Genomic DNA, 27,449 nt, shown 5'->3' with positions numbered 1-27,449 from the left:
ATGAAAACTTTGGAAAGAGAAACATGGAAAGTGTGCTCAATGTAGGATTTTTCTAGTCCTTACAGGAATTCAAATCAACGGAGATTAGATCATCCCCTAAGTGAGTTTTTATGTAGTTGTTTCATTTCCAGTTTTCCATGCCTTCCTAACACTTGATCTTTGTATGGACACTGCTGCCACATTCAGACATGAGTCATGGTCCTTAAAATGTTTTCCCCACATTTGAGACATCGCGGGGATACTGTAGAAGATCAGTCTCTCGGTGCTGGCAGTTTCTGCATTCCAAGGCTTGACCTTCTGCAGTAGTTCATCGACCGCACTAATCGAGCCTTGAAGTATGCTGGCACACCCCTCAGCACTTGAAATTAAGTTTCTCCTACTTAAGTCTTGCTTCTCTTGACTATACATCTCTCTCCCCTTCCCTGGGTAGTATGTGTGCATCTTTTTTGCAAAGAAAGATGCTGTAAACAGAAAGCCAATTCCAGTGGAGGTGAAAACTGGCTGAGGAGAGGCTTGACATTGCGAAGAATGGCTTTCAGATGAGCTGTAGATCAGATTGCAAGGGTCTCCTAGGATTGGGTCTATGATATCAATAAGCCATCATTAACTTTATTCTATGGATAAAGACAAAGTGAAAATTATCTTCCTGATTTCCACACTGTTGAGATGAGAGCTTAGGACTCTCTAGTCAAAACACTAAAATGACTCCTGAAATGACCATTAAGATAAAGACATGTATAAGAATTACACTTATGTTTGTGTATGCATGCATGCAAACTCCTGTTTACTATCTCACCCTTTTATTTTAATGATTCATGCTCCTCCCACTCATCTTTGGTCACTAGAGTAATTAAAACTATTTCTCCCTACACAGGACTGACTAGGGGACCTCCAGGGGCCAGTGCACACTAAATGTTTCTGAGCATTTGTAGATGCACTTATTATGTCTGAAAATTAGTAGTCATTGGTTGAAAAGCAATTGGTATTGTCTGACCTCCAGCCACTCTTAGTATTGATGAAAATAAGCCCAGTATGCAGAAGGATGCACGAAAGCTATGGAGGCCTTGTTCAAGCCAACATCCTTTGGACTGGAGGCCAGTAATTATTACTTTGCTGAATTTTCTAGAACAAAAAAGAAATACTCTTTGTAATAAGATTGGTGACTTCCAAGATACACACAGGGCTCTGGAGTAGATCCTTTGCATGCTTAAGTGTCTATGCAATTAGGTTCCTACCTTTATAGAAATGGACATTTGGATGCCCATTTAACATGTAAAGTTTGTTAACTTTGAGGCGTTGATAACCTATATTTTAAATACCACTGCACTTTCTTTTGTTTTTTTTTTTTTTTTTCATTCCACCATATTGGACAGGAAGCTGTAAACAAGGTGACATCAGAGGCTGGCTGTGCTCAGCCACTACAGTTGAAAACCCACACTATCAACTTCCCATTAACTATCATTAAAGAAGACAGAATGTCAAACAGTACACAAACCTTCCTGAAAGCACAGCCCCAGTGCCAGTGACAATAGATGGCAGGTGCAGTCACCTCGGGCTGAGGGACAGGGTAGTGCAGCTGAGAACAGAATTACCTTCTGTGGAATCCCTAACCTGTGCCAGTAGCTTTGTCTGATTTAATCTTCACATTCACTCTGGGTGTTACTGTCCTTATTCTACAAATTAGGAATTAAAGACTTCAAGAGGTGGAGTGACTTGCTAGAGTCAAGCCAGCTTTTCCTCGTGCTCAGATTCCTTCCACAGCTTGTCTTTGGATGTAGTTCAAACTTCTTACATTGGATGGCAAGGCCCTGTTATCTGTCCCTTACTAATCTTCACAGCTTCATCTCCCTTTAGTCCTCCAACTAGACTCCCATATTTACAGGTCTTCTTGTACTTCCTAATATTCACAGGTCGTTTCTTCTGCGAGGAACAGTATTCCCTCATCAGAGGATGGATCCTGTTCCACATATAGAGTTCTGCTTCGTTGTATAGGGTTCGGGATATGTCACCTTCTCAACATGTTCTTGCATTCATTCAACAAAGGTTCACGAAGGATCCCACAGTGTCAGAGCCCTAGGAATACAGCAGTAACCAGGAAACACAGAGCCTGTACTTACATTTAGATTCCAGTATATTGTTGCTTTTCTAATTTATGTGTTACTTCAAAGGACTGCTTAGGTATACATTACTTTAGCACATTCTTGGAGTGTAAGATATGAGCTCTTTCATAAATGTCACAGGCACTTACTATTTATTGAATCAGGATACAAATGACTCTGTTTAACTTTCTATTTATGATTATCATATAGAATTTTAAGATTTTTCTGTTTGTTTCTTTTTATCTTTTGAGGTTTGATAGTTCCAGAGTCTTGCGAACATGTTAATTCAATGTATTATATATAGTTATAAGCTTTATTGTCTGGTAAACATATTAATATTAGTTCAACAAACCTCCAGTAGAAAGCAGACTTGCTTTCAATTACTTATTGCTACTGAATTTTCTGCTGGGTTTATTTTAACTCTGATAGTGACTGTCTTCTTGAAGTATCTCATCTACAGCCCATCTAAAGATGGCTTCCTACTTGAATTTATCTCCTTCAATTTCATGTGTGCCCTCTAATGAATCTAGCTCTTAAAATAATACACTGATTTTTGCCTTTCTGACTACTAAGCCCCCCTTCACCTTAATCTCAGGTTATTGTAAATTTCTTATCAGCATTATACTGTTTCTTTAGCTAAGTTGTACTGATCGTGCCAGCTCACCTTTGTTTTTCTAATGTCCAGTATTCTGTGAGGTTTACTGTATATTAGAACTCTGAGCCAAGTTCTAGGTAGCAGAGGCTACACAGACCATACCCCTCTGATTATGCATGCGTTGTTAAGATGTGCCCCAAGAAAAACTCTTACGTGGAAGGAATTCCAAATGATGGGGTAAGGCAAGTGCCTGCTGCCCATGCCCCCTAAGGTACTGTTTGGGCTGGCAGAGAACACTTGAAGCTATGAGGGATGTCTGCTCCATGTGAAAGTTTGCAAAGAAAAGGTCAAAATGAGTCAAAATGACTCAGCGGAGGAAAATTATGTTTCAGAGACCAAAGGAAAGAGTCACCTTTGCCAAGTGTGCACCAGGACACATGTTAAGCCTCATGTTCTTACTTCAGGTCATGTCTCTGGAAACATGTGAGTGGCAGTAGCAACAGCATCTGATTTGTCCCCTTTCTTTGATTCAAATTCTTTAGTAGCTAGGTGATTTCTAGACTCACTTCAGCTGAGTACATTTTGTGTCTATCAGCCACCAAAAAGAGTTTGTAAACGAAGTAAGTTCTGTGCTGCAGTTAAGCTGTAGAAGCCCCACTCCAGACCTATTCAGATATGTAACGTGGTAGTCTCCAGCACACACTATATCTCTGAAGAGAGGCTCCTGTGTGTATCCCCTTACTGTACATATGTAAAAATTATTTTGCATTTGTGTGTCTTCTTGGTTGTAAAAAAAAAAAAAGAGAGAGAGAAAGAGAGAAGCTGCTATTTTTAGTTCTGTATAAGCTCTTTCTATAACATTCGATACATAATCACCACATACTAGTTAAAACTTAATAAAGGGCTATAGAGATAATTCAGTTGGTAAAGTGCTTGCCACATAGGCATGAAGATCTGGCTTCCATTCAGGTAAAGCTGGGTAGGGTGGAATGTTTTCGCTATCCCAGTGCTGAGAGGAACTGTCTGAAAGGGTTGCAGCTTTAAGGTTAAGACCACTCTAGACTCTACACATGTATGCACACGTGTATATACATACACACTTTTAACATGTGAGCATGTGCACATAAACACATAACATGACAAATAGACTAAAGTTTCCTAATTAATATGGTTAAGTATTATTTAAGATGGTAGGGAGAAAATATCTCTGGCATGAAGTATTTAGAATGCTACATCGTGGAAGAAATTAAGTGTTCTTTTTCTAAACGTAATTTCATATTAGTAAAATAATTGGTGACATTTATGATTTTTATACACTAATCTATTTTGTTCCTTTGTCTGTTCATGTGTGGGTGGATACAGCCATGTCATATCACATAGGGAATCAGATGACAAATTGAAGTTGTCTCTCTCTTTCAACCACATGGATCCCGAGATTCAACTGTAGTAGGTCATCATGGTAGGCAACAAATACTTGCTGAAACCTCAAAGAAATAATATTTTAAAGGATAATTTATATGTGTGTGTGTATTTTTGTATGTATGTTTATGCATACACATATACATATATCATCCAGAATTTTTGTTTTAAGCAAAATAAACAATGGATATAGAAGGGGCAAAGAATTATGGAAATTCATTTAAGTAGGTCATTAAAGAAACTGAACTGGAAATTATGAGCTTTTATACAATAAGCTTTTCCTTGTAAGAGCCATTTAATCACTTATAAAACATGTATTATGAACATGTTTTCTCTCTTCCATACTTTGTCAAGGGGAAGAAGAGTCGACTAATAATCATGATCACTCCTTTTTAGCAATTCAAATATATAACAAACATTCATCATTCTTAATTAACAAAAATTAAACTAGATCTGAAATTATGATTGCTAATGAATCACAGGTTATCAGCAGCTATTCTGTGTTTTCTAAACACCTGCATTGATTTACCATGAACACTCACTCTGTATGCTGCATAGAACATGTTAGGCAAGCATTGTTTGCTTGCATAATTTAATTAGATATTTGCCATACGCTACAGAAGCAAGGAACATAAGCCTGTATCATGTTTAGATCAGAGACTAGTACAGAGAACAATATATATTTAAGTGTACATAAACTCAAAGACGTTATGCTGAAGTGATTTGTGTGTTTTTTAGAAGCCAGTGACTGAATTTTTTTGCATATAGACTTAAAATTATATTATTGTCATATTAAACTTTCTTAAATAATGTTCCTCTTCATGTACATAAGCTCATAAGTATTAGTCTTATTCTGGGTGAATCTAGTATAAAGTTTTCATATTTTGAAGTTGTTGTTTGTATGTTTTCTTTTGTTTTTGCCTCTGTGTAAACAAAATGATCTCATTCTTTTTCTTGTTTTAAAATGAAAGCTTTACCATCTGTAACTACATTTACAATTCTGCAGTTTGTGTGACAGGGTATCACTGCATAGAACAGGCTGTCCTAGAACTCTCTCTGTAGGCTAGTCTGACCTCTAACTCAAGAGATCCTTATGCCTCTGCCTCCTGAGTGCTGGGATTAAAGGTGTATAACACTTTGCCCACCAATTTAATGATTCTTCTTAGGGTGATATTTTATTGTCCTATTGAAAATGTATTTACATTTTAAATTAACGCTCAAAGTATTAGCTATCATTATCACATTTTTAAACAATGCGTTACTTCTCACTTCTTCAACCCCTAACCAACCCTCAATTTCCTTCTCTGCCCTTTTCCCTTATAGTCTTCTCCTCTTGTAGTTCCTCCCTTCTCTCAGTCCCTCCTCCCTCATAGTTCCTCCCCCCTCATAGTCTCTCCTCCCTCATAGTCCCTCCTCCCTCATAGTCCCTCCTCCCTCATAGTCCCTCCTTCCTCAAAAGTCCCTTCTCCCTTGTTGTCCCTCCTCCCTCGTAGTCCCTCCTCCCTCCTCCCTCACTGTGCCTCCTCCCTCGTAGTCCCTCCCATCCCTGTTCTGCTTTCGGGTCTTTGATGTCCTTCACCCTGTCCCTACCTTTCCTCTTCCCTTTCACCTCTCTAAAGTTCTTCAGTCTATTTACTTCATCTTTGTCCACGTGTGCATACCTTAAGACCCACTATACAATAGGATCAGCCGATGAGAGAGAACATGTGGCTTCGGTCTTTCTGTGTTTGTGTGTTTAAAAAAAAATCACATAGAAATTAGATCTGTAAATTGACAAGTTTCAGGAGTATTGTGACAAAAAAGAAGAAAGAAAGAAAGAAAGAAAGAAAGAAAGAAAGAAAGAAAGAAAGAAAGAACTAACTGACTGACTTTTTCCTCAGTCAAAAGGTTTTTTAAACTGAGTTTTCCATAGAGCTAAGAAGAAATATTTTTTTCTTTTTTTGAAAAATCCATTTGGTGAAATGTCATCCACTTCGTTTCTTTGCTGTGTTACCTCCAGATTTTAAAACATGAGTTTTGCTGCGAAATGAAACCCGAGTAATGGGAAACTGTCATGGACCACCAGCTGAAGAGCTGGCAGAGACCACTGAAGATATTTCCACCTGTAGGAACAAAATTGGAAAGTGGGCCTTAGGAGGCCTCAGCCATACCTTCTTAGCAAGTATACCACCTGCTAAGAGTTTCCTCCGTCTCTCTCTGATATTATTAAAGCCCATCAAGTAAACTGGCAGAATACTTAGAAATGAGGTAGTGGATGCCTTTACAAAGACTAAATAGCCTGACCCAGTTCCACAGGTGGTAATTGACAAAGCAAGATGGCCCCAGCCTGGAAATCACTACCAAAAGAGAGTGACATGTAGATGTCTAGGGGAGGGAATTGGGAAGAGCAGACTCTACCGCCCAAGCCTTCCTTAGATAATGAATGCTGCTCTAGGGGGAATGAACCGGAAAGTAATGGAGAGAGGTGGCCTAGTTTACTGTCTAGAGTAAAACATGAGGAATGCGTAGTAAAATAAACCAACTGATATCAGTTAAGAAACCAATGAGCAAAAGCTCTGAGTGAGGGTGGGGGATGGGCTTCGACAGCCAATATTTGTTTAGTTTCTTCAGTACCTGGTCAGGTTTAAGTATAGTAGCTACTGTTAAGTGGTTTCCTTTGAAGAAGGTTCTCTTCAGGTGTCTTCTTATGACTCATGAAGATACAGACACAAAGGAGATCAGCTGGTGTCTCTGGAGCCAGCCATCCCGTTGGCTAGATGCTGGACTGAGCCAAGTTGTCCATCCTCAAAATCTGTGTTCTTCTCCATTTCCCTGCATTGTTCTCCCCAGGATGGAAATAGACTGTTCAGGGAAACAGAAGCAAAAAAGGAAAGCTGTTGTCGTCACATTTTTTAATCTACTTTATTTATTTTATATTTTATTTTATTTTACTTTATTTTATTTTCATAAAAACGAAAAGAAACAAGAAGGCCCAGGATGGAATGCTAAGCCGTTGCAGCCGCCATGCTGGCTGGAAGGAGAGTCTGTGTTTCACCATGCTCACCAGAGCTTGAAACACAAGATGAATTTTCATTTAATTAAGAGTATTAGCATTAACTTATTAATAGTAAATTGAATAGCTGTATGTATTTCATAAATTTATAAGTTATTAGGATGGAATTGCACCGGCTCACAGTGTTTATATGATATTCTTGATAGACGACGGCAGTCAAGGGCTCCGTGAGCTACTTCAGGTAAATGAACTGCTGCGTATCAGGTAGCCTTCTTCAGACAGATAAAGAATGATGATGTGATTTTGAGAATGGCAGACGTGTTAGACATGCATATTTACATATTTGTTTTACGTCCCATCGCAGAACCATTACTGTGCTTTATACAATTCTATAACGCTGTAATGAGCCCTTAAAAATTACGTGCCTTCATTGAAATCTGGAATTCTGATGGGATAGAAAACCAATGATAATACATAGAACTCTGACAAATTATTTTATACAATAAAATCAACTAAGAAAATTGAAAAGTAAAATTTCAACAGAAGAAAGCAAGAACACTTCTTAGGGGAAAAAGTATAGCTTTCAAATATCCCCCTCTCCTTTTTATATTGGAATATACCTCATCTATAGCCTGCATCAACATTACACATATTACAATTACATCAACATTACTCTGTTTTTTCAGTAAAGAGTATTAAAACACGGACTGGGTATCTTTCTGTCTGCTATCACTCACATATGGCGATTTATGAGGTTAATAAACTCTTTGGTGATAGAGTGTAACTTTTTTACCAACAGCATATTGTGTCCTTGTCCCTTCAATTACCTCTTTCCCTTTAATATCACGCGACAGATTATTTAAGCTGTCTTCCTAAAACAGCTTTGTGAGGTAGTGTGGGTTAAGATGAATGTTTCTGGTCTTCACTAAAGCTATCTATCCCTTTGCATCTGATTCTCTAGATTTCTTTTTTTATTCTTCTTATGGATTTAGCCCATTTTAAATTGGATTCAGTTTTCTCATTATTGTTCAAAGGTATAAAGCTAGAATGACCCGGTTAAGAATTTGTTTCATATGGAAATATACACACTTAGGTGAATTTGAACCTTGTGGGGGTTTTGTTTTGTTCTCTTATGTTTAGTTTTTGCTTGGTTTACAGTTGTTGATGTTTTCCAGGTATTAGCAATCTTCAGTGCAATCCTAAAGTTTTTAACTTCTCAATAATTTTTTCATGTCTCAAATTCACACATTCTAGTTACCAAACCATGCCAGTGGAATCCTGACTGGTTTGTACTTGAACTTTTCATCCACTAATGATTACTTAAACCTAGATTATTGACAGTAAGAAGAGTAGTGCCCCCTGTGGTAAACTTTTAGCATAGACTTTACAGGCAAAATTTTCCTTTGATAATTGAAGATTTTTGAAACGCAAACATTTCAATAGAAAAAGTAAAAGTATTTAAAAAACCAGTAAGGTCAATAGGTTAATCCCTATTGCTGAGAATGAGACATACTGTCAGCTCCCTGACATCAGAACTTTTGGACATTAGGGGAAAATACAGGCTTACAGTCCTGGCATTCAGAAGACTGCGGATTTTGCAGAGAGGGGTCATGCCTTTTCTAATGGGAAAGTTGCCATGTGGTTTAGTACAAACTGGAAAAGCTTGTGAAGAACTCTATCATACAAATCCTCAAGCTGATAAAAGTCAGTATTTTGGAGGCACTGAAAGGTCTCCTTAGAAAAATAATGAGTCATGAATTAAAAACACTTCACTCGTAAATCATAGGACTAATCCAGTCCAGCTAAGGAACTTTGAAATATTTGTCCTCAATATTTTGTCTGTTATTTATCTTCTAGTTTTTGACAGTTTAGGAAAAAAAAAATAAAAACAGTACAACACTGTGTCTTTTGACGTCCTAATTGGTATAATCTTTCTTCGTCCTGGAACTATGTGACATTATAAAAATCTTGCTCAGTATGAGTGTGGCATTGACTCTGTGATATTTCTTGATAGGTTCCTTTTAAGTGGGTGAGTAAAGAAACCCATTGTGCATGTCTGCACCCAGTCAAGCCTATTGTACGTCATCTTATCTGAAAGTGTATATTTTATATTTCATTTATTATGTGCCTTTGACCAAGAAGGACAGCTTTATCAGAGCCTTTTCAAGGAGTTATTTACATTGCCCTTTCATTGGACTTATATCCTAATCCTGGTGTGGTCGGTGCTAGCAACGTTGGCTTACATTTTCTAGTGCCAACATTTAATTGCCATCAAGAGGTTGGGAACAATAGATTCTTTTAAAAATAATTAAGCTATGATGTGAAAATTCTTGTGGGAATACTTACTAAGTTAGTTTAAATTTGCAGGCCTAACACACATTTGCTATAAGTACAGTTCTTGTTTTGAAAACAAGTGTCTCTGACCAGAAGGTACAAGGCAAACTTTGTTTATCCCTTGGTTGCTTCCAACTTGTTACCCTGGCCTTACTTGTGATTCTGTTCCTGGGATCTTCTGTGTGTGCATCACCTTCTCTACAGAGAAAGGTCCTTGTTAGGGACACTTAGGGTCGCCCTGTGATCACTCCATCTTCCTGTTTTCATATCACAAGTTTACTACTCAGCTAACTGCGAAGATCCTCTGCCTTTGCCATATTGGGTATTGAGTACATTCCCCATGCTTCATGGTATGGTTCCTGCCCCGCGACAGCTTTACTGCCCCTAATGCCCACACACCTACTTTGTAGTAGGTAGTATTGTATACACATACATTCACATGCATTTATATTTATTTCAGTATACATGCAAACCCTCTATGCCTAAGGTATCAGAGATAAACAACTTTCTAGCAAAGATATTAGATGGGAGAAAACTATTGCCATCTACTAAAAAAGGAAAGGAAAAGAAACTTCTCATGTTGTTTCCCACCCTGTGTCCCTCACTGTGAAGCTTAAGAGGATTGTCTTAGATCAAAATCATTGGTCCCAGCCCTGTATGAAATCGCTCCAATGAAATCTTAATAAATCATGCCTGGAGTCATGGATGGAGGGAAGAAATATTAATAGGCAATTATACAAGAATTTTGCTTGGGTCGTTTTTCTTAGTAGCTGACTATCTAAGCAGCATGCATGTGACAACACTGGTGTATAAGTAAGGCATTGCTCCCCGATGCCCCATGACCTTCTACCCTGGATATTGTGAAGAGCAGTACTCAATGCTCTGTCACTCGACCTAGAAAGAACATGATAGTGTCACTGATGCCTTCCTCTCCTTTTCGTTTGTTTACAGTACTTTCTGGTTCCTACTTCTCCCATCTAAAAACAAATGGTGCACTAGTCTCTGGGGAAAAAAACCCTTATGTTATAACATATCAGGTAACTAGTGGATATAAAAAGCAGTGGCTCACTCCAAAATATCTTATTTTACCATGATTCTCTGAATTTCTAGTGTCTAATTTTCTAAAAGGTCCGAGAGCTTAGTATATCTTGAAGATGGAATTTGGGGGATATTCAGCTCAATATATGGATATTGTATCAGAGTACTATCATTTACATTGTATTTATGTATGATTGGTGATGTTTGTTCTATCTCTTAATTGACACATAGCTGTGAGATCCAGTGTGAAAGTTAGATTCTTTGTACATTGTGTAAAGATCCAGTGAGGGAAATTGGCATATCTATCACATTAAAGATTTATCATTTATCATTTCTTTGTGGTGTGGTCAGAATCCTCTATTCTAGCTGAAAAGTACAGTACATTATAGTTAACACTTTTTCTCACTGTGCAGTGCAATGCATAATTCATTACTCTTCTGTTGAGCACTTTGTACCCCTGAACCAGCCTCTTTCACCTCATAGGTCTATCTGTGCAGACCTCCTGTTGAGTAATCCCTCTACCCCCACTCCCACCCTCACACACTAGCCACTGGGGATGTGGAATAAATAAGAGGATTCCAAGGGAATAGACCAAATAGATGTGCACTTGTGAAGTAAACTTGCCTTGATACTGTGATAGGACATTCACACTAAGTGTCAGTGGGCATAATAGGACCTAGTCTTCTAAGGAGCTGTGGGTGATGCCAAAATGCCAAAATTGCTTTGGGCATCCAATGGTAACTCTTATTTATGTATTTCACCTATATAAAAATGTATTCTAGCCATCCGGTATCTAGCAACAGTCAGTGTTTTAATATCAAGCTTTAGGAAGAATATGACCATTACATAGTTTCTAAGATGATTAAAGACAGGAAAATCATGTCCTATGGCAGGAAGGTCACTGGCTATACTTTCTACTTACTGTTGCCCTGTCCTAGCACACATAGAGAAGCACAGCACATCAAATACAATGAGGAGACAAGTTACCTACCTGCTAGGTTGCTCACAGCCCACACTCCTCAGGAGGCTGAGTCCTATATAGTCATTACATGTGTAGTTTAAGCCCTCCCTCTGACTCTATCAACTCATTACTTCATTATATAAGGAAGTAATAATTCATATCATAATAAAATGCTAATCTCACACCAAACTGGAGGGAACCCAAAAGAGTTTGCTTTCCATTGGTGACATCTACTGAAGTATAGCATCTGTAAGCCAAACCACACCAATGTACACAACAGCAGCTAAAACCCGTGTTCAAAGGTATTCTCTATGGACTAGAGAAGGATCATTTAAGAGCTTGTTAATAAGGTTACATCTTGGGAGATTCTGATGGAGCCAGGTGAGGTAGCCACCCTAAGACGGCTTCAAATCCTGAACTTGGTTCCATTCTTGACAGATTCCACTTAGAGTAGTTGAAGACTTCATCTTCATCTGTGGCACTGATACAAATGCCACAAAATCATTGACATGTCTACTGACTCCAAGGGCACCTCAGAAAATTCTCTGATTTCCTAATAGATTTCCAAATGAAGCTTGGCCCAGGCCCAGTGGCAAGTGCCTGTGTACCTTCTGGGTATTGTGGCCCCTGGCCACACAGTGAGCAGGGACACCTGCTACCCATTCTAGCAGAAGATCTAATCCACTCGGGGCGGGGGGGGGGGGGGGGGGAGACTGGGGAGAAACATAAAACAAATACGTCAGGCAGGTAATTACTGACATTGACAAACACTGTGAAAAGACTACAAACCAGGAGGAGGTTGAAGGATGGGGGCAGAGAAGCTCCTTTATGTAAGAGAGTCTGGAAAGACTTTAAGCATATGTTATGCCACGTAGGCAGAAGGGAAATCTGAGGGGGAAAAACTGGCTTAAAAAATATCTTAAGTGCTCTTGAAAATCCTTAAATGTCCTTATAAAAAGTTTCTGTTTCTGGGGCATGCTTTATTTGAGTTTCTGTTTTCTTTGGTTGGGCTTCAACATTTTAGATGTAATTATGTGTGCAAGTTGTTTTCATTTGCTGATGGTTGTCATAAATGTTTGCATCTGCAACAGTGTGATATGGTATTATGAGGTAAAGTTGGTGACAATATGAAAAAAATCACAGGAGTGAGCGTATGTCCAGGTGCTGGGTTTTTAATGCTTGGTTTGTATATAATTATTCCCCCTCTTTTTTTTTTTTTAATGTCACCATGATCCGATAGTTGTGGCCATCTTTTAAACCACAGAGAACAAAAAGAACTTAATTTTATATTATATAAAGATACATTCAGGATATTAATGCCTCTATATATGAACAAAAGAAGTGTATAATTTTTTGATTTGTCTAGAACTTTTCTTTACCTATTATCATTTCTTTTTTAATCATGTACCTGTGTGTGTGTGTTTGTGTGTGTGTGTGTGTGTGTGTGTGTGTGTGAATACATCAATGCAAGCATACACAAGCCACAGCAGACATAGTACAGATACATAGTATGGATGGCAATCCTAGATGTCTACCCCCACTTTTCAGCTTGAGATATGATCTCTGGTTTTGCCATTGCACATACAAGGCTTGCTGGGCTCTGAGCTTCTGGGAATTCTCCTATCTCAAAATCTAATCTCATGTAGAAGCACTGGGATTAAAGATACTATCTACCACAAGTGGCCTCTTACATGGTTTCTGGGTATCCAAACTCAGGACTGCACACTTATGTGGCAAGCTCTCTACCCACTCATCCATCATGCTAGTTTCCTACCTGCTACAGTAGTGACAGATGCTAACAAGCCCTTTATTTCTTTTTTTAAATATTTATTTATTTATCTTATGTATATGAGTACAGATACACCAAAAAAGGGAATAGGATCTCATTACAGATGGTTGTGAGCCACCATGTGGTTGCTGGGAATCAAACTCAGGACCTCTGGAAGAGCAGTCGGTGTTCTTAAACACTGAGCCATCTCTCTAGCCCAAGCCCTTCATTTCTAACCTGTGATCTATAGCCTCTGTGAGTATCCTGGTATTTCCATCTCTGACATGGCAAAGTAAAACCACTTACTGTGGAATTTTCAAGCATGAGCAGGAATTGCAATGGGAATGTGAAGTACCATGAGAAGGTAGGAAGGGCGTGAGGAGAGAGAAGGCAAATGCTTTGTGATGTGTCCAGAAGGCCTTCCTTCCAGCTCCAACCAGGAAAATCACTTCAGCCTGAGATCTTGACATTACAGATGTAGTCATTTGAAAATAATGCTTGGTGTAACATTTGTCAGGTTCTTACCAAAGTCCAGAAACTCCTGTTCCAATATTAACATGGTTAATCACACAAATAGTTTTGTAAGAAATGAGGCCCATGACACAATATTTTATATGTAAGTATCTTGTGGTTCTGAGACCTTGAGTCACTTGCCTGAGGCCACTCTGATCTTGAGGAGCCCAGCAGGGGGTGGGCACTTGGTGGTCAGGGGTACTCGCCAGCAAGTGTGGTTCTACATTTCCTTTTGTGGTTCTCATGGGACTGTTTTGATTTGGGGATAGCTGAATAACAGCCTATGGTGATGATTAAATTTGTCACTACCATAAAAACTGGGAATAATGTTTGGAGCCTGCCTTACCCTGTCTTGTAGTTTCATGTTTTCTCTGAATCCTTTCCAGTAACCAACCCTCATGCCCTGATGGGAACTCACCATAAAAAAGAAGCAGTGGCCAGGCAGAACAGAGATATTGGTTATCACTGGCATTGACCTTCAATAATGTTTCTTGCTTTACTGCACAGGTTTAATAATGGACATGCGGACATACACTTTCTAGACAAAAACTGTCTTTGCTTTGAGTTCTGGATTGAAACATACATAACAGGTATAAAAGTCCTTCCACCTTGAGAAAACTTGGTGCTTGTGTAAGTAACAACACCATCTACACAGTAACGTAAACCAGTAGGATCCTTACTCCTTGCTAACCAATGAATTTTAGCCTTGCCTTTTAAACATTGTAGTAAAACATAAGTCAATTAAGTTTTTAAGATTATGTATGTTTTGATTATTTATTTCCTTTATTTGCTTATTTATTTATTTTTTGAGCTGTAGCTCTCTTCCCACTGCTTTTCCCATTTTGTGTTGTTTCCAGACAGGAAACACTGTCTTCTCACTTGTTGCTCCAGCAGGCTTTGGATTAAGATCTTCTTGCTTTAGCCTGAATGGCAGAGGTTGCAAGGCCTTAGATTTGCAGAGCTGCTTAAGTACCTTCCCATGGACATGTGGCAGTCCCTGTCTGAGCCAGCTTTCTTTGCCTGGCAGCATTCAAACCAAAATACTCTCTACTCTTCTCTTTCATTGTTGTTGAACTTTTCATGGTATCCTAAGAAGAACATGATGTGCTGAGTCTCAGCCCAGATTCCTCAGTCCTTCCAAATGAAGATCCAGTCATGAAAGATGCAACCATAAGAATAAAAGTGTGCCTGCTTATAAGCATTCTAAGATGAGATGTAATTGCAGCTTCTCATAATTGACTCTTGCTAACGGGAGGGGATAGGCTAAAGTGGAATGTGGGAAAGGTTTTCCAAACACTCCCGGGTTCCTATGATGTGCATCATTTTAGGAGACCGAGTGTTTGAAACACAGACATCCCCAAACCTTGCCTACCTTTACCTGTTTCGTAGTCATTATCTGATCATGGAGGAGAATAGAGTTGTACAAATCATTTAAATTTCATGTATTGATTTCCAGTTGATTCATCAATGGGTTCTGTAGTATGAACGTAAGCCGACGCCTGCTGAACAGGGAGCTTCAGCATAGCTTAGTAACTTGTGTGTGATTAAGGCACAAGTGTGTTATGATACAATTGCACTGATACATCATTCTGTGAGGAAAGATTGACACAATGTCCGTTATTTAAGCATAATGTGTTTCAAAAAGAATAAATTCTGTATGCATGCACATAAAAACAGATGGTGATTGAAAAGAAGTTTTTAATCAAATGAGCCTTAATTTAAGCTCCAATTATTCGTTCTTTGGCAGTGTGACCTTGTGAAACTACATAACCCTGTGCACAGTGTCTCCTCCTGAAAACAGATTATGGTGTTCATTTTTGAGGATCCCAACAGTTATAGAAGGAATAAATACTAAGTAAAGAAAGGGAAAGCCAGATTCTTTCAAAAATTTTAGCTTCAAAATTAAAAATTTAGGAAATATCCGTTCCTAGTGATTTTTATGCAATTACAGTTCCTCAGATATACTTTTGAAAAATGTCTTGACAATTGATAATACATCTTACAAAAACATTCTTTTAGAATTTACATATCTCTATTTCATATTAAATCTAGAAAAGCGTAATACTTCTTATACACACAGTTTTTTTGAAGCAATAATGGCTAGTGAGTATGGATTCATACCTTGGTCATATAAACCTCATGCCAGATCACTGGCCTCCCCTTTCCTTTCTTTCCTATCTGTACGATAAAGTCCTATCCCATGACAATGGTAAAGATAACTTAGGAAAAATAGTTTTCTCAATAGGATCTAATGTGAAATTGTTAAACTCAAGGCAACAACGGCCACCGCTGTTCTTAGGACCACCATCTTCCCAGTGAATTTGTGAATTAGGAGACTTGAATTCTAGAGCAAGGTCTTCCACCAACTTCGGCATCTTCAGCAAAGGACTTGGCTTTTCGATTTCAGTCTCTTGCTCTGGAAATTTTATTATATAATTCAGACACATGAGCTAATATGACCATAAATATATTTTATCTTTCAGTTTGTGGGGACATCCATGGACAATTCTTTGACTTGATGAAGCTCTTTGAAGTGGGAGGATCTCCTGCCAACACACGCTACCTCTTCTTAGGGGACTATGTTGACAGAGGGTACTTCAGTATTGAAGTAAGTACACATGGTTTTTCTCTCAGATCATCATGGATCTCTGAGAGTAAGGAAGAGACATAAATGCCTTGTAGAAATCCAGAACCTAAAACAATCAATTTTAATACATTTGTTGAGATAAATGCTTCTCATTCTCCTGTGTGCTTTTTATGCAGAGTGATGTCAAAAAAAAAAAAAAAAAGGTAAAATTTTGTCTTTTGTGTATATGGTTTTTCCTTTTGAAAATTGGCCAAAAAAAGAAAAAAGAATAACTTTGTTGGTAGTATTAGGTGGGCTTGAGTTTGCATGTCCATGGCTTATAGTTGTGAGACTATAAGTCACTTTCAGTAATGGATTCAGAGAACTTGTGTATCTGTGTGAGGACATTGGCAGCTGCTGTGTAAGGGCACCTGTCATCTAACTAAGTAATTTGTTAAAGTCATTAATCAAAACAAAAAAGACAATCATTGAGCCGAGGGTCTTCTCCAGCCAAAGAAAAGCAAGGCTCTCTTGTACTCATGGTGGTTCTTTCTGGTGCCTAATATAATGCCTCAGGAAGAGCCAACACTTATATATTAGGAAAGCATGATTTCCAGAAGAGAACAGTTTGAAGTTAGAATATATAGATAGCAGTTGATATGTCCTCTGAGGAAAAACAAACAAACAAACAAACAAACAAAAAGCAAAAAACACCAAAAATTAAATGAACTATTTTTATGCAAAAAGTCAGTGTTACTGACTCTTTCACACCATTTACTCACAATCATCATTAAAGAAGTATGTACTAAAATATTTTAATATTAGGTTTACTAAAAAGATATTTAATGTTAATATGCTGGGTCAACCTCAAACATACTAACTGAAGAGTTGGGGTATTTTGTTACCTGCAATTGAAACTCTCTCTCTCTCTCTCTCTCTCTCTCTCTCTCTCTCTCTCTCTCTCTCTCTCCCTCTCCCTCTCCCTCTCCCTCTCCCTCTCTCTCTCTTTCTCTTTCTCTCTCTCTGTCTATCTCTGTCTCCATGTATGTATGTATATATATATATGTATATATATTGTATACACATATATAATATATGTATATGCTCATATGTATAAAGCTTTTGTAAATAGAAATTGGCAAATTTTACTATTTTTTATAGACAAGCAGGTATACAATGCACTGTGATTCAGAATATGAAGAAATATAAAATATCTCCTTGATCTCTAGAAGTCTAAGAATAGACAAGGAAATATGACTCCGAAAATGTAAATAGAACCAAACCCTGGGTTTGCGTGGCTGGGGTGGGTGGTTGTCCTGGGTTCAGGCTTTTCTTTTCTTTCATTTTTTTACTCTGATTTTTCTCTCTTTAGTGAAGGACATCACATACACTAGGGAAGCCTTATAACACCAAGACACACGACCAGTTCTGTTCAGTTTTCTGTCAAAAATTAAAGCTTCTGTATCTGTAGCCCCAAGCCATTTGAAATATTCTAAATGTCTACTAATTAGAGTCTGTTTAGAGCTTTCTTTTAAAAAAAGCTTAAAAAGAGAAATCATCAGCTTGTTCCTTAGAAATTTTCTTTTTAATAATCTGTAGTCATTCTAGATATTTGAAGTAACAAAGTTACACTATTTTGTCTCTTATGTTTGTTTTGAAATTTAAAACTTATATAAAGATCAAGATACCCAACTGAATACCGCGCCATGCTGAATGTAGATCTCACAGAATATTACAAAATTCTGAGATGCAGTTGTCAAAACATCGTCTCAGTTAACCTGAGAGCACAGGCCTGTGCGCTTGCCACATGTACACAGAAAGGAAGAAACGTTTCATCTTTAATACGATCCACTTTGATCTCTGATTGTGACCCATGAGTATCTTTGCAGTAGCTGTGATAGGATCAGCACATTCACAGAGAGCAAGCATGTATCTCAGCGGTTCTCAACCTATGGGTTGCTATCCCTTTGGTGTTGAGGAACCTTTTTATAAGGGCCACCTAAGATCATCTGCATATCAGATATTTACGTCACGATTCATAACACTAACAGAATCACAGTACAGTAGTACAGTAAGAGGTCACACCGTTAGGAAGGTTGAGAAACACTAGTATATGCGAAATACTCTTACTAAGACTATCCCAGGCTCTGTATTGTGGAGTAAGTGTTGTCAGTTGATAAATGGTCACATTCATTCCGGTCAGTTTTGGAAGGGTTCTGTAAGTACCTTCTTTTCATAGGATGTTGACACTAGGGGTTTAGGATTCCATGGCAGGACTTTCCTCTGTCCCAAACCCTGGTCACAGTATACCTGGTCAGGTTTATTACCTGAAGAAATAAACATTTGCCACAATCTAGAAGCTTATATTCAGTCCTGTACTTACACGTGTGCTCACGAGAATACACACGTTCTCATCTTATGAGGGTTAATCATTAGATATAAAATAGTCTCTGGGAGTTATGAGATTGTTGGCTTAGGATATCCCTGGGAGGTCTGCTCTGAAAGGAAACAGAGAAGGAGTGGATTTGAGGGAAAAAGAAGAGAGGAGCTTCAGGGTTGGAGGACTGAGAAGAATAAAGAGAGAAGAAACTGTGGTCTGGATGTATAGAAATCCAAAACTATAAATTATTAATTAATTAATAGAAAGAGCTAAGTTTTCCGGTGTGTGTTACCTTATCAGGTATCAAGGTATTTTGCATCCATGTCCATAGTCTGGGATTACACTGCAGGTATCTTTCTAAGGTTACCCTCTCAATGAATGCCTAAGTTTACTTCCTAACAAATCAGCCTTGAAGAACAGATCCTAATGGCCATTATTAACTCCAGTTGCAGGCTCCCAGACTGTTCATGTCTGTACTCCTCCTCTTCCCCCTCAGTAACCCAACTTTCTCTCCTTCGCCATTAGAACTCAATCCCTAGAAGATGAGCCCCCCCCCAACAAGCCAGCTTGTGAGTAGCAATGAAAGACGTAATTTTGTTCCCAGCCATAATTTGTCTTACAACAAACCTTTCTCTTTCTGATGATTGCATTACCCTACCTAGTCTCTTTGATCAAGCATATGTGTGTATTTAGGTCCACAGCTGGGTGTGTTTCTCTATAGACAAAGGCCAGAATCTGCCAACAGAGTCATGCACAGCTGTTCCCTGGAGCTTGCTTCATTACTCTGTGCAAGCATCCTGCAGTGTGCTGCCTTGAGTTTGCAGGGAGCTGGCCTCTCCTACTCTGCCTGCATCCAGACCTCAGCCCCGGCCTCCAGCACCCTGAAGTGTGAAAAGTTGTTGTTTATTAGCTGTGAACTCATGGACCAGAATGAAAGCACAGCAAGCCAGGCAGCATTCCGTTCTGCTGCCGGAAAATAACAATCACGCAGTAGAACACAGGAGAGAGGTGACAAACAGGGCCACTGGTCGCGGTAGCTAGCGATCTTGATGGGGCACTGGTATTCGACTACCACTTCACGGCGTGCTTGTCAGACCAGACAAATGATGTCTTGGAGCAGTTACGTTCCATACTTCAGGAGTTTGGGTCCTTTCCAAGCTCGTGTGGTAGCCTGCACTTTGCCTTCTATGACAGAGAAGCATCTCCTTGAATTACAATGTTTTGAGGCATGGGGAGTTACCAGTTGAGGGAGCAAATCACTATCCAGCTAAAACACTATTCTCCTTTTGACTTTCTTGTTTCTTGTTCTGTTTTGCAACCTTTACGAACTATACTGCAGATTTGCAAGAAGACTGCCCATCTAAAAGCCTAAGTTACCGAGTAAATTATTACCCTGTGATTACAAGGGAACTAAGCAAAGAGGGCAGTATCCTTAGTGCTGTGTGATGATGGACAAGTCATAAAATAGAGAAAGCTACGTCTGCGACGGACATCGATGCAGACTTTCCTATCGAGTAACCAGCTGGACGTTGTAAATACTTGTTTAGTTAACAGGGGCAATGGCAAGAGGACTGGAGTGGCTGGTCTGGCTCGTGTGCCCTGCAGAAAGGTCCCCGTCACATGGTGCCTTCAGAGACTCAGACACTGAAAAGTTTACTCACATAGGTCACCCAATAACGTCGACGTGAACAGTCCCTATCTGGGTGACATCGATTCCCCTTGCTTCATTTGGTTGTGATGATGTTTACAAGTCTGTGCTCGAAAAATGAATCTGAGATCATAGTTTTGCTAACGAGCTTCACCTTTTCAGAAGGTTGGAACTTCGTATGGCTTTTAAAACAGTTGCGAGTATGTCCACGCCTTGCTTGGCAGCCCTGTCCCTCCAGATGTTGAGGGTAAATGCTGGCAGGACTCCACCCTCCAGTCCACCCCTGCCCTTTCCTTTAATGTGCCAGTTCTTCCATGCTGGCTGTGTTTGTGCTCTTATTTAGTGTTGGGAAGATATTTTATGCTTGCCACAGAAGAAAAGGAGAGGATATGTGAAAATAAAAATTACTCCCTTCTTAGACTACATTAAGCTGAAAATCTGGAAATTTTACTAATTTTCCTTCCTTCTTCTTTCCCCCTTCCTCCCCGCTCTCCTTGTTTTCTCTTTCTCTTTTTCTTGTTTATTTTTCTTCCCCTGTCCCATTTTTCTTCCATCTGTCCCTTCAGAGATGAGATTCATATATCCCATGTCTTACTCTCCATCTAAAAAAGAGATGTATATTACATCATTTTAAATGTGTACATATGAACACTAGGAGCATTTAGCACAGAACATTCCTGAATACCTTTTAGGTTCAAGTATGAAAGAATTATAGTAATTAAAACTAGAGGTATATAGTTAAAAAGCTGCAGGCCAATATCAGAATAAGATATTTAACAGTTGTCAAAAAGAAAATGTGGGTCTTCAGATATGATTTCTCTAGTAATGTAATTGAGTGTGCTTACAAAATATAGTTTAGATTTTAGATGGGGAGATGATTGCTTTATTTTAAAATAAACTGTTCTGGAAAAAAAGATGATATAGCGATGACAGAATTTTGGTTCAATTTTTCAGAAAGTTATCAACCAGTAAGGAACATAAGAGAACATTGTAGATTCTAGGTCCATGTAAGTTTTCATGTGTCCATGTATGTAAATTTATGGAGTTGTATGAGACATGCATCTAGTGTTAACATTTAAAAATATCTGTATTGCATAGATTTTATGCTTTTTCACTTGAATTGTAAAAAATAAAATAAGTTTATCCCACTGAAGGTAGGAATTTCAGTAGTGCCTGTGTTCTAGAATCTAAAGGCCAAAAACAGATTTCTAATCTACATAGCTCCCTGGGGAGAGGAACAAGAAAGGGATTCCAGGTGCCCCAGTCAGTCTTCAGAGTATTGACAGGAGTTTCAAGTTTGAATAAAGGGCACACTGGGGGAGGGGCAGGTGGCATGCAGCAGGGAGCAGTTCCCAGTTTAAGGGAGGTCTCTGGTTGACTATTCTATCCTGCTGCTTACTCTGTTGCTTAAGAGAGCAAGGCAGTTTCCCTCCAGAGATGGCCTCTGCTTGAGGGTGAGCTTATCAAAGGGTAGTATGTTGCAAAGGCCTGCTGTTCCTAGAAGCTAGTATAACTGCAGGTTTAGAACAATGACTGAACCCAGGGACAGGGTAAAGTCCGACAGTGGGATGCCTCAATTGCCACCACCTTTGTGCCTTCGTCCATCAAGGCAATTGGATAGGTTGGACAGCACTGCTCTTACACAGACAGGCGGATTAACACGCCTATATGCAGAGTTGAACAGGAATCTAACCTAAGAATTTACGCAAAGACAACAGTGCAAACTGCAGACAGGGATGCCAGGTTTTTGTTCTGCTTATAGTGAACTGATGAGACCCATCGGGCCTAGTGCTTCTAGCATAGACTGTTTCTAAAATGATTCTGTTAGCATGATATCTAAAGAGACTTTATATAACCAAAGTAGACATTCTAGCTTAAGCCCCAACCTGCAAGCTCACATGTGTACTTACATATCACCTACACCAAGGGACCATCAAGTTTTGAATTGGTAACAGTTGTCTCATTGACATTCATGGCACTGAACAAATCCTTTCTCTGTAACATGAGGCAAATTTTAATAATCCAACCACCCCTTGTTTAAACAAGTAAGTGTAGTTCTAAAATAGGGCTCATAGCGAGGACTCATTAGGCTGCCTCTCTCAACACTGAGATGGCATGGACATGCATGCACAGCGGATCATCCTGCTTCAAGGACCACTTCTGGAGGACAGTTGGTTAGCTCTTCAGATATGCTTATATCTTAATCATATGAACCTTAGCTAATGACTATAATTAGATAATTAATCAAAGCAACATGCATCTGCACACACACTCATACATAAGCTAATGCCAAGCTATTGTTTGTTTCAACCACTATTTTTCATACTTGAAGATGACATGTTGTTGGAACATTGCAATAATCTACACTTGTTTCCTTAATTAGTACTTTCTCAAACCCCTGGGCTGTATGTTTAAGCATTATCATTTCAACACTTTGATAATTAGTTTTGTAATTATCACTGAAGCTTACAGGTAAATATTCTTCACAGATAGCCAGCAGATACGTTTGATTTAAGTGTAAATTTCATATGTTTCTTAATAATCAGAGTCTGATCTGCCCCACTTTTCTGTGGTGTCCCTGCCTTGGCTTTACATTGGGAATACAAGCTTTGTGAAGAGGAGACCATACTTGTTTTTCAAAGAATCATTTTCTGCTCTGTGTTGATTCTTAACGAATGTCACTCGTAGATAATATTGGTGTTAATATCTGATTGTTCCCTTTTACTTCATCTTCTAAAAAGATTGTTTCAGTGAAGATTTATCCCAGACCTGGTTCATGTGTCCAAGTCACTAATTTGGGCGTTTAAAGGTACATGGAATAGATTCTTTGTTTATTAGGAGTGAATGTGCTGAGACACCCTGTCCTTCAATTTAATTATATATTTATGTAAAAACAAAAATGAAGGATCTTCTGTATTACAAAGGCAGTGAAATAAAGGACAAGAGCCAGCAACTTGTCTCAGTGGGTGAACGCGCTTACACCATGCCTGACAACCTGAGTCTAATCCAAGTGACCCGCAGGGTAAAGTAGAGAACTGGCTCCAGCATGTTATCCACTGACCTTCACACATGTGTGCATACACACACACACACACACACACACATACATATACACATAGACACACACGCACACAAGTAAATAAGTGTAACTGTTTAAACATTAAGGTTGATCAGAAGCTAAGAAGTCAGTTAGTGAAAGTGACACCTTAAGTTCTGTTCTGTTTTCTTGGAAGTATCCTCCTAGGCTGGGAATGGCAACAATGATAATACCTTGATTTCCTGTCAACTGATGAAACACACAAGTGTCACGCAAGATGCTCATTTTATGTTTATTTTTTTTCCCCTAGTGTGTGCTGTATTTGTGGGCCTTGAAAATTCTTTACCCCAAAACACTGTTTTTACTTCGCGGAAATCATGAATGTAGGCACCTCACAGAGTATTTCACGTTTAAACAAGAATGTAAGTATGCTGAGAAACCTTCCTTTAATGTCATATAGGCTACGTAGCCATTGTAACTAATAAATAAAAGCAAAATTGTGTTACTATTCTCAGAAGCTTTAGGTGACATTATTTCATGTCATCTCTTTAAAAAATGGCAAGTTTAAGGATACATAATTTAAAATGTATTTGTATAGCTATTGGATACAATGTATTTTGATCATATTTAGTCTTCACTCCTCTCTTTAACCCCTCCAAGGTTCGCTCCAGTCTCCCCCAATTGCACTGTTTATATACTCCTATGGACCATGCCCTCAAAGAACTAACCCATCCCTCCTTCAGAGGCCATCCGCTGTCCACAGCGCCTTAGTTAGTAAAGAGCTCATGAATCCTTTCCTCTTCTTTGCCAGAAAAGGGGCAGAAAATTGTAAGAGGCATAAGTTGGGGAAGTTGAGAAGCAGGGCTTTCTGACCATGACAGGAGACCTGTACCCATGAATCCACAGTGGCTGTGCTAGTCTACACGGGGCTTGCCCCAGATCAAGCCGGAATGTAATTTTTAATTATAAGTGTTTTTATCAAGTGACCTATTAATTTGAGCTAAAGTTTCATATATGCCATAGAACAAAATTAGTGGTTGGAATAGTGATTCTATACTTCAGCCTTATTTGAGTCAAGGAAAAGAAATGGAGCCCAAAGTAAGCCTCTGGTTTGGAGCCCCATAGATGTCAGCTGACTTCTAGACATTGGACAAAATGAAAACCAATGCCTTCCTTTAGACATAGGAACTCCGATGAGGGGATGCTTTAAGCTTTGTCTTCTTTTGTCTGTTTTCCCCATTGCTTACTGCAACTTTAAGTCTTTTTCTCTCTGTAATTGGTTTTATATTCAGTGAAGCATAAAGACTTTCCTAAAAACATTAGTTGTGAGTCAGTATGGAGAAAGCAGAATGCTATGAGACAGAAAAGGCTTCAGAAAGTTTCGTGGCAGTCACATTTCTACAAAATCTTATGGGAATACCAACAGCTTTATACCCTTTTCTGTTACTCCTGTGTGTGTATGTCTGTGTGTGTGTGTGTGTGTGTGTATGCATGCATGTGAATATGAAATATATAAAAATGTTTGCATTTATTAGACAAAGGATTATAATAATTAAACAATATAGATAAATAACAGAAATAAAAACATTTATATTAAGGTTAATCTGTGAGTCCTAGAAATCATATTGATTCTGTTTTAAAGAATTTGTCACATTCACATTATCCTGGCAAGAATATATATTAAAAACAAAAACAAAAAAAAAGAGGCAATTTCAATGAAATAGTCCTATTTAGTCATAAAGGCATGAGAGTAATCTTTGGCTTTTCATATTTCAAAGGTAAAATAAAGTATTCCGAGCGCGTTTATGACGCCTGTATGGATGCCTTCGACTGCCTCCCGTTGGCCGCGCTGATGAACCAGCAATTCCTGTGTGTACATGGTGGTTTGTCTCCAGAGATCAACACTCTAGATGACATCAGAAAAGTAAGCTCTGTTATTGTCCAAGTCTCTGTCTATTCTCTGTCCTTCTGCAGTCACTGGAAGTCATTAACTGCCTTGCCCTTGTAACCGCTCATATCCTGTTCAATTAACATAACTGAATACACTCCCATCTTCAAGATTTGTATCCAATCTTTAGCTTGGGGACTGGGCTTGGCTTATCCCCTTGGTGCATGTCATTAAAGATCTCTATATTTGATCTCTAAAGCACTGAGGCAGGTTTATTTTCCTTTTGTCAGTCCATTTCCTATTGATGATGTGTTAAAAGTTGGTTGGCTCTTGGCGGAAAATCACACACCTCAACTTTCAAAATGTACTTCTTGTGATGGTTTTCGTTGTTGTGGTTCTTACAACATAAAATATTAAAGTCAGAATCTAGCAATAGCAAAGATAATAATTGTTTTGACTGTGTTGGATGCATGGGCGAAAGAACGGTAGACATTTTCAGATGCCGACTTTTACATGGTGGTTACTGTCAGTCTTGTTTGCCTGCAGAGCGATTACTTGGGTGGGGTGAGGAAGTGCAGGCTTTTCATAAAACAATGCACAAATGCACGACAGTGCTGCATGGCAGACATCATATTTCATTCCTTTATATTCATAATTCTAATAATTGCAGCAATGGAAGAAAAGATCTGAGAGAGTATCAAAAAAAATCTTATCATATTTTTGGTACCCAGGTCTCCCAAAGACAGCACAATCAACACATTTTCATCTGTCATCTACACCTGTACTTGCAGTTGTCTTAGCACGCGACATTTCTGTATTAATGTGTGGAACATGCTATGTTGTAATTTGAGGATAAGTTTCACCACAAAGCTTTCAGGCTAAGAAGCCAAAGCTACATTTTTCCTGCACAAATTACTGATGTGTAAAAACAGACATACAAAGAGACCTCCCCTTCCTTGAGAGACCTAAGGAAATGGCTTATGCATTTTCAAGCTCAGAAGGAAATATGGAAATGATTCTGATCTCTTTATACTATTCTTGCCAGATATTTTAGAAAGAATAAGTTGCTTGAATTATTCTGGATTGCTGTGTTTCAACTATTAAAACTGAGAGTTGGCTGAGTTTTGCTAGGAAGATGCATTCTATATGGTATTTGTTTGAGCCTGGTATGTTATAAATAAACCTCAGCTTCAACCAAGTTGTCCAGTTACCTTGATGGCAGTGAATGTACAATATCAGACTCACATAAAACCTTACTTAAGATTCCTCATGCATAGAACTCAAATTCTGCCTAAGGGTATACATTACAAAACATCCTATGATGTCATCTGAATAACTGATACTTATTTGTACTTTTCTTGAGCTTAAATGTTTTTATTGCTGCTTTTGAATACAAAATTTTGAACAGCATTTACAGGTTAATTATATAAGCTGTCTTTAATTAATATTAATTTAGTAAGTAGTATTTTCCACTGTGCTTAGTGAAGAAATCAAACAATCACTCATCCTTATATACTGGTAACATTATAGCTGATTATGACAGGGAAAATGGAACATACAGCAATACAGGCAGCCAGAGTTGTTCTGTTAACAAGTGGTGGGTACCACCAACATACGTGTAGGTTGTATTTGCAATAATGGCCTTAAATGGAAGATACAGAGTGTCTCTAGCATCCTACTAACAAGGGGAAGTGATGAAAATTCACTCATTAACTTTTTATTGTTTTGGAAGACAGTGGTAAAAATAAAAAGGATATAGCTATTAAACTATTTTGTTAAAGGGCACAGAGAGAGAGAGAAACCTGAACTCTATTTAGTTTATTTAAAGATGTATTCATTTTATGTATATGAGTACACTGTCATTGTCTTCAGACACATTAGAAGAGGGCATTGAGTCCCATTACAGATGGTTGTGAGCCACCATGTGGTTGCTGGGAACTGAACCCAGGTCCTCTGGAAAGCAGTCAGTGCTCTTAACTGCTGAGCCATCTCTCTAGCCCTGAGAACTGAACTTTAAAGCAAGTAATAACTTCCATGACTTACTATTTCTCTAATAATTTTTTAGTAGAAATCACAACACTGAGGCAATAATCTATCAAATCATGAATATGTTTCTATATCATAGGTATCTGTTACAATGAAATTAGTATTTATCTTGATCTCAGGAAGGATCTTAAGGAAGATCTTAAGTCCTTCCTTGCACACTCTGTC

General features: G+C 38.5%; 1 protein-coding gene across 1 annotated transcript in view; it reads left to right on the top strand.

Moving 5' to 3' along the window:
• Window positions 1-27,449, top strand: part of Ppp3ca (protein phosphatase 3 catalytic subunit alpha) — a 275,845-nt gene that overhangs the window by 194,771 nt on the left and 53,625 nt on the right. Inside the window, exons 3-5 of the mRNA XM_052179166.1 lie at window positions 16,203-16,327; window positions 23,661-23,772; window positions 25,129-25,274. Of these exons, the coding sequence (XP_052035126.1) occupies window positions 16,203-16,327; window positions 23,661-23,772; window positions 25,129-25,274 (383 nt within the window). The remainder of the gene's footprint in view (window positions 1-16,202; window positions 16,328-23,660; window positions 23,773-25,128; window positions 25,275-27,449) is intronic.

The sequence above is a fragment of the Apodemus sylvaticus genome, chromosome 4 (genome assembly GCF_947179515.1).
Source record: "Apodemus sylvaticus chromosome 4, mApoSyl1.1, whole genome shotgun sequence".
Classification (NCBI taxonomy): domain Eukaryota; kingdom Metazoa; phylum Chordata; class Mammalia; order Rodentia; family Muridae; genus Apodemus; species Apodemus sylvaticus.
This window is presented reverse-complemented; position numbering and strand designations above follow the sequence as displayed.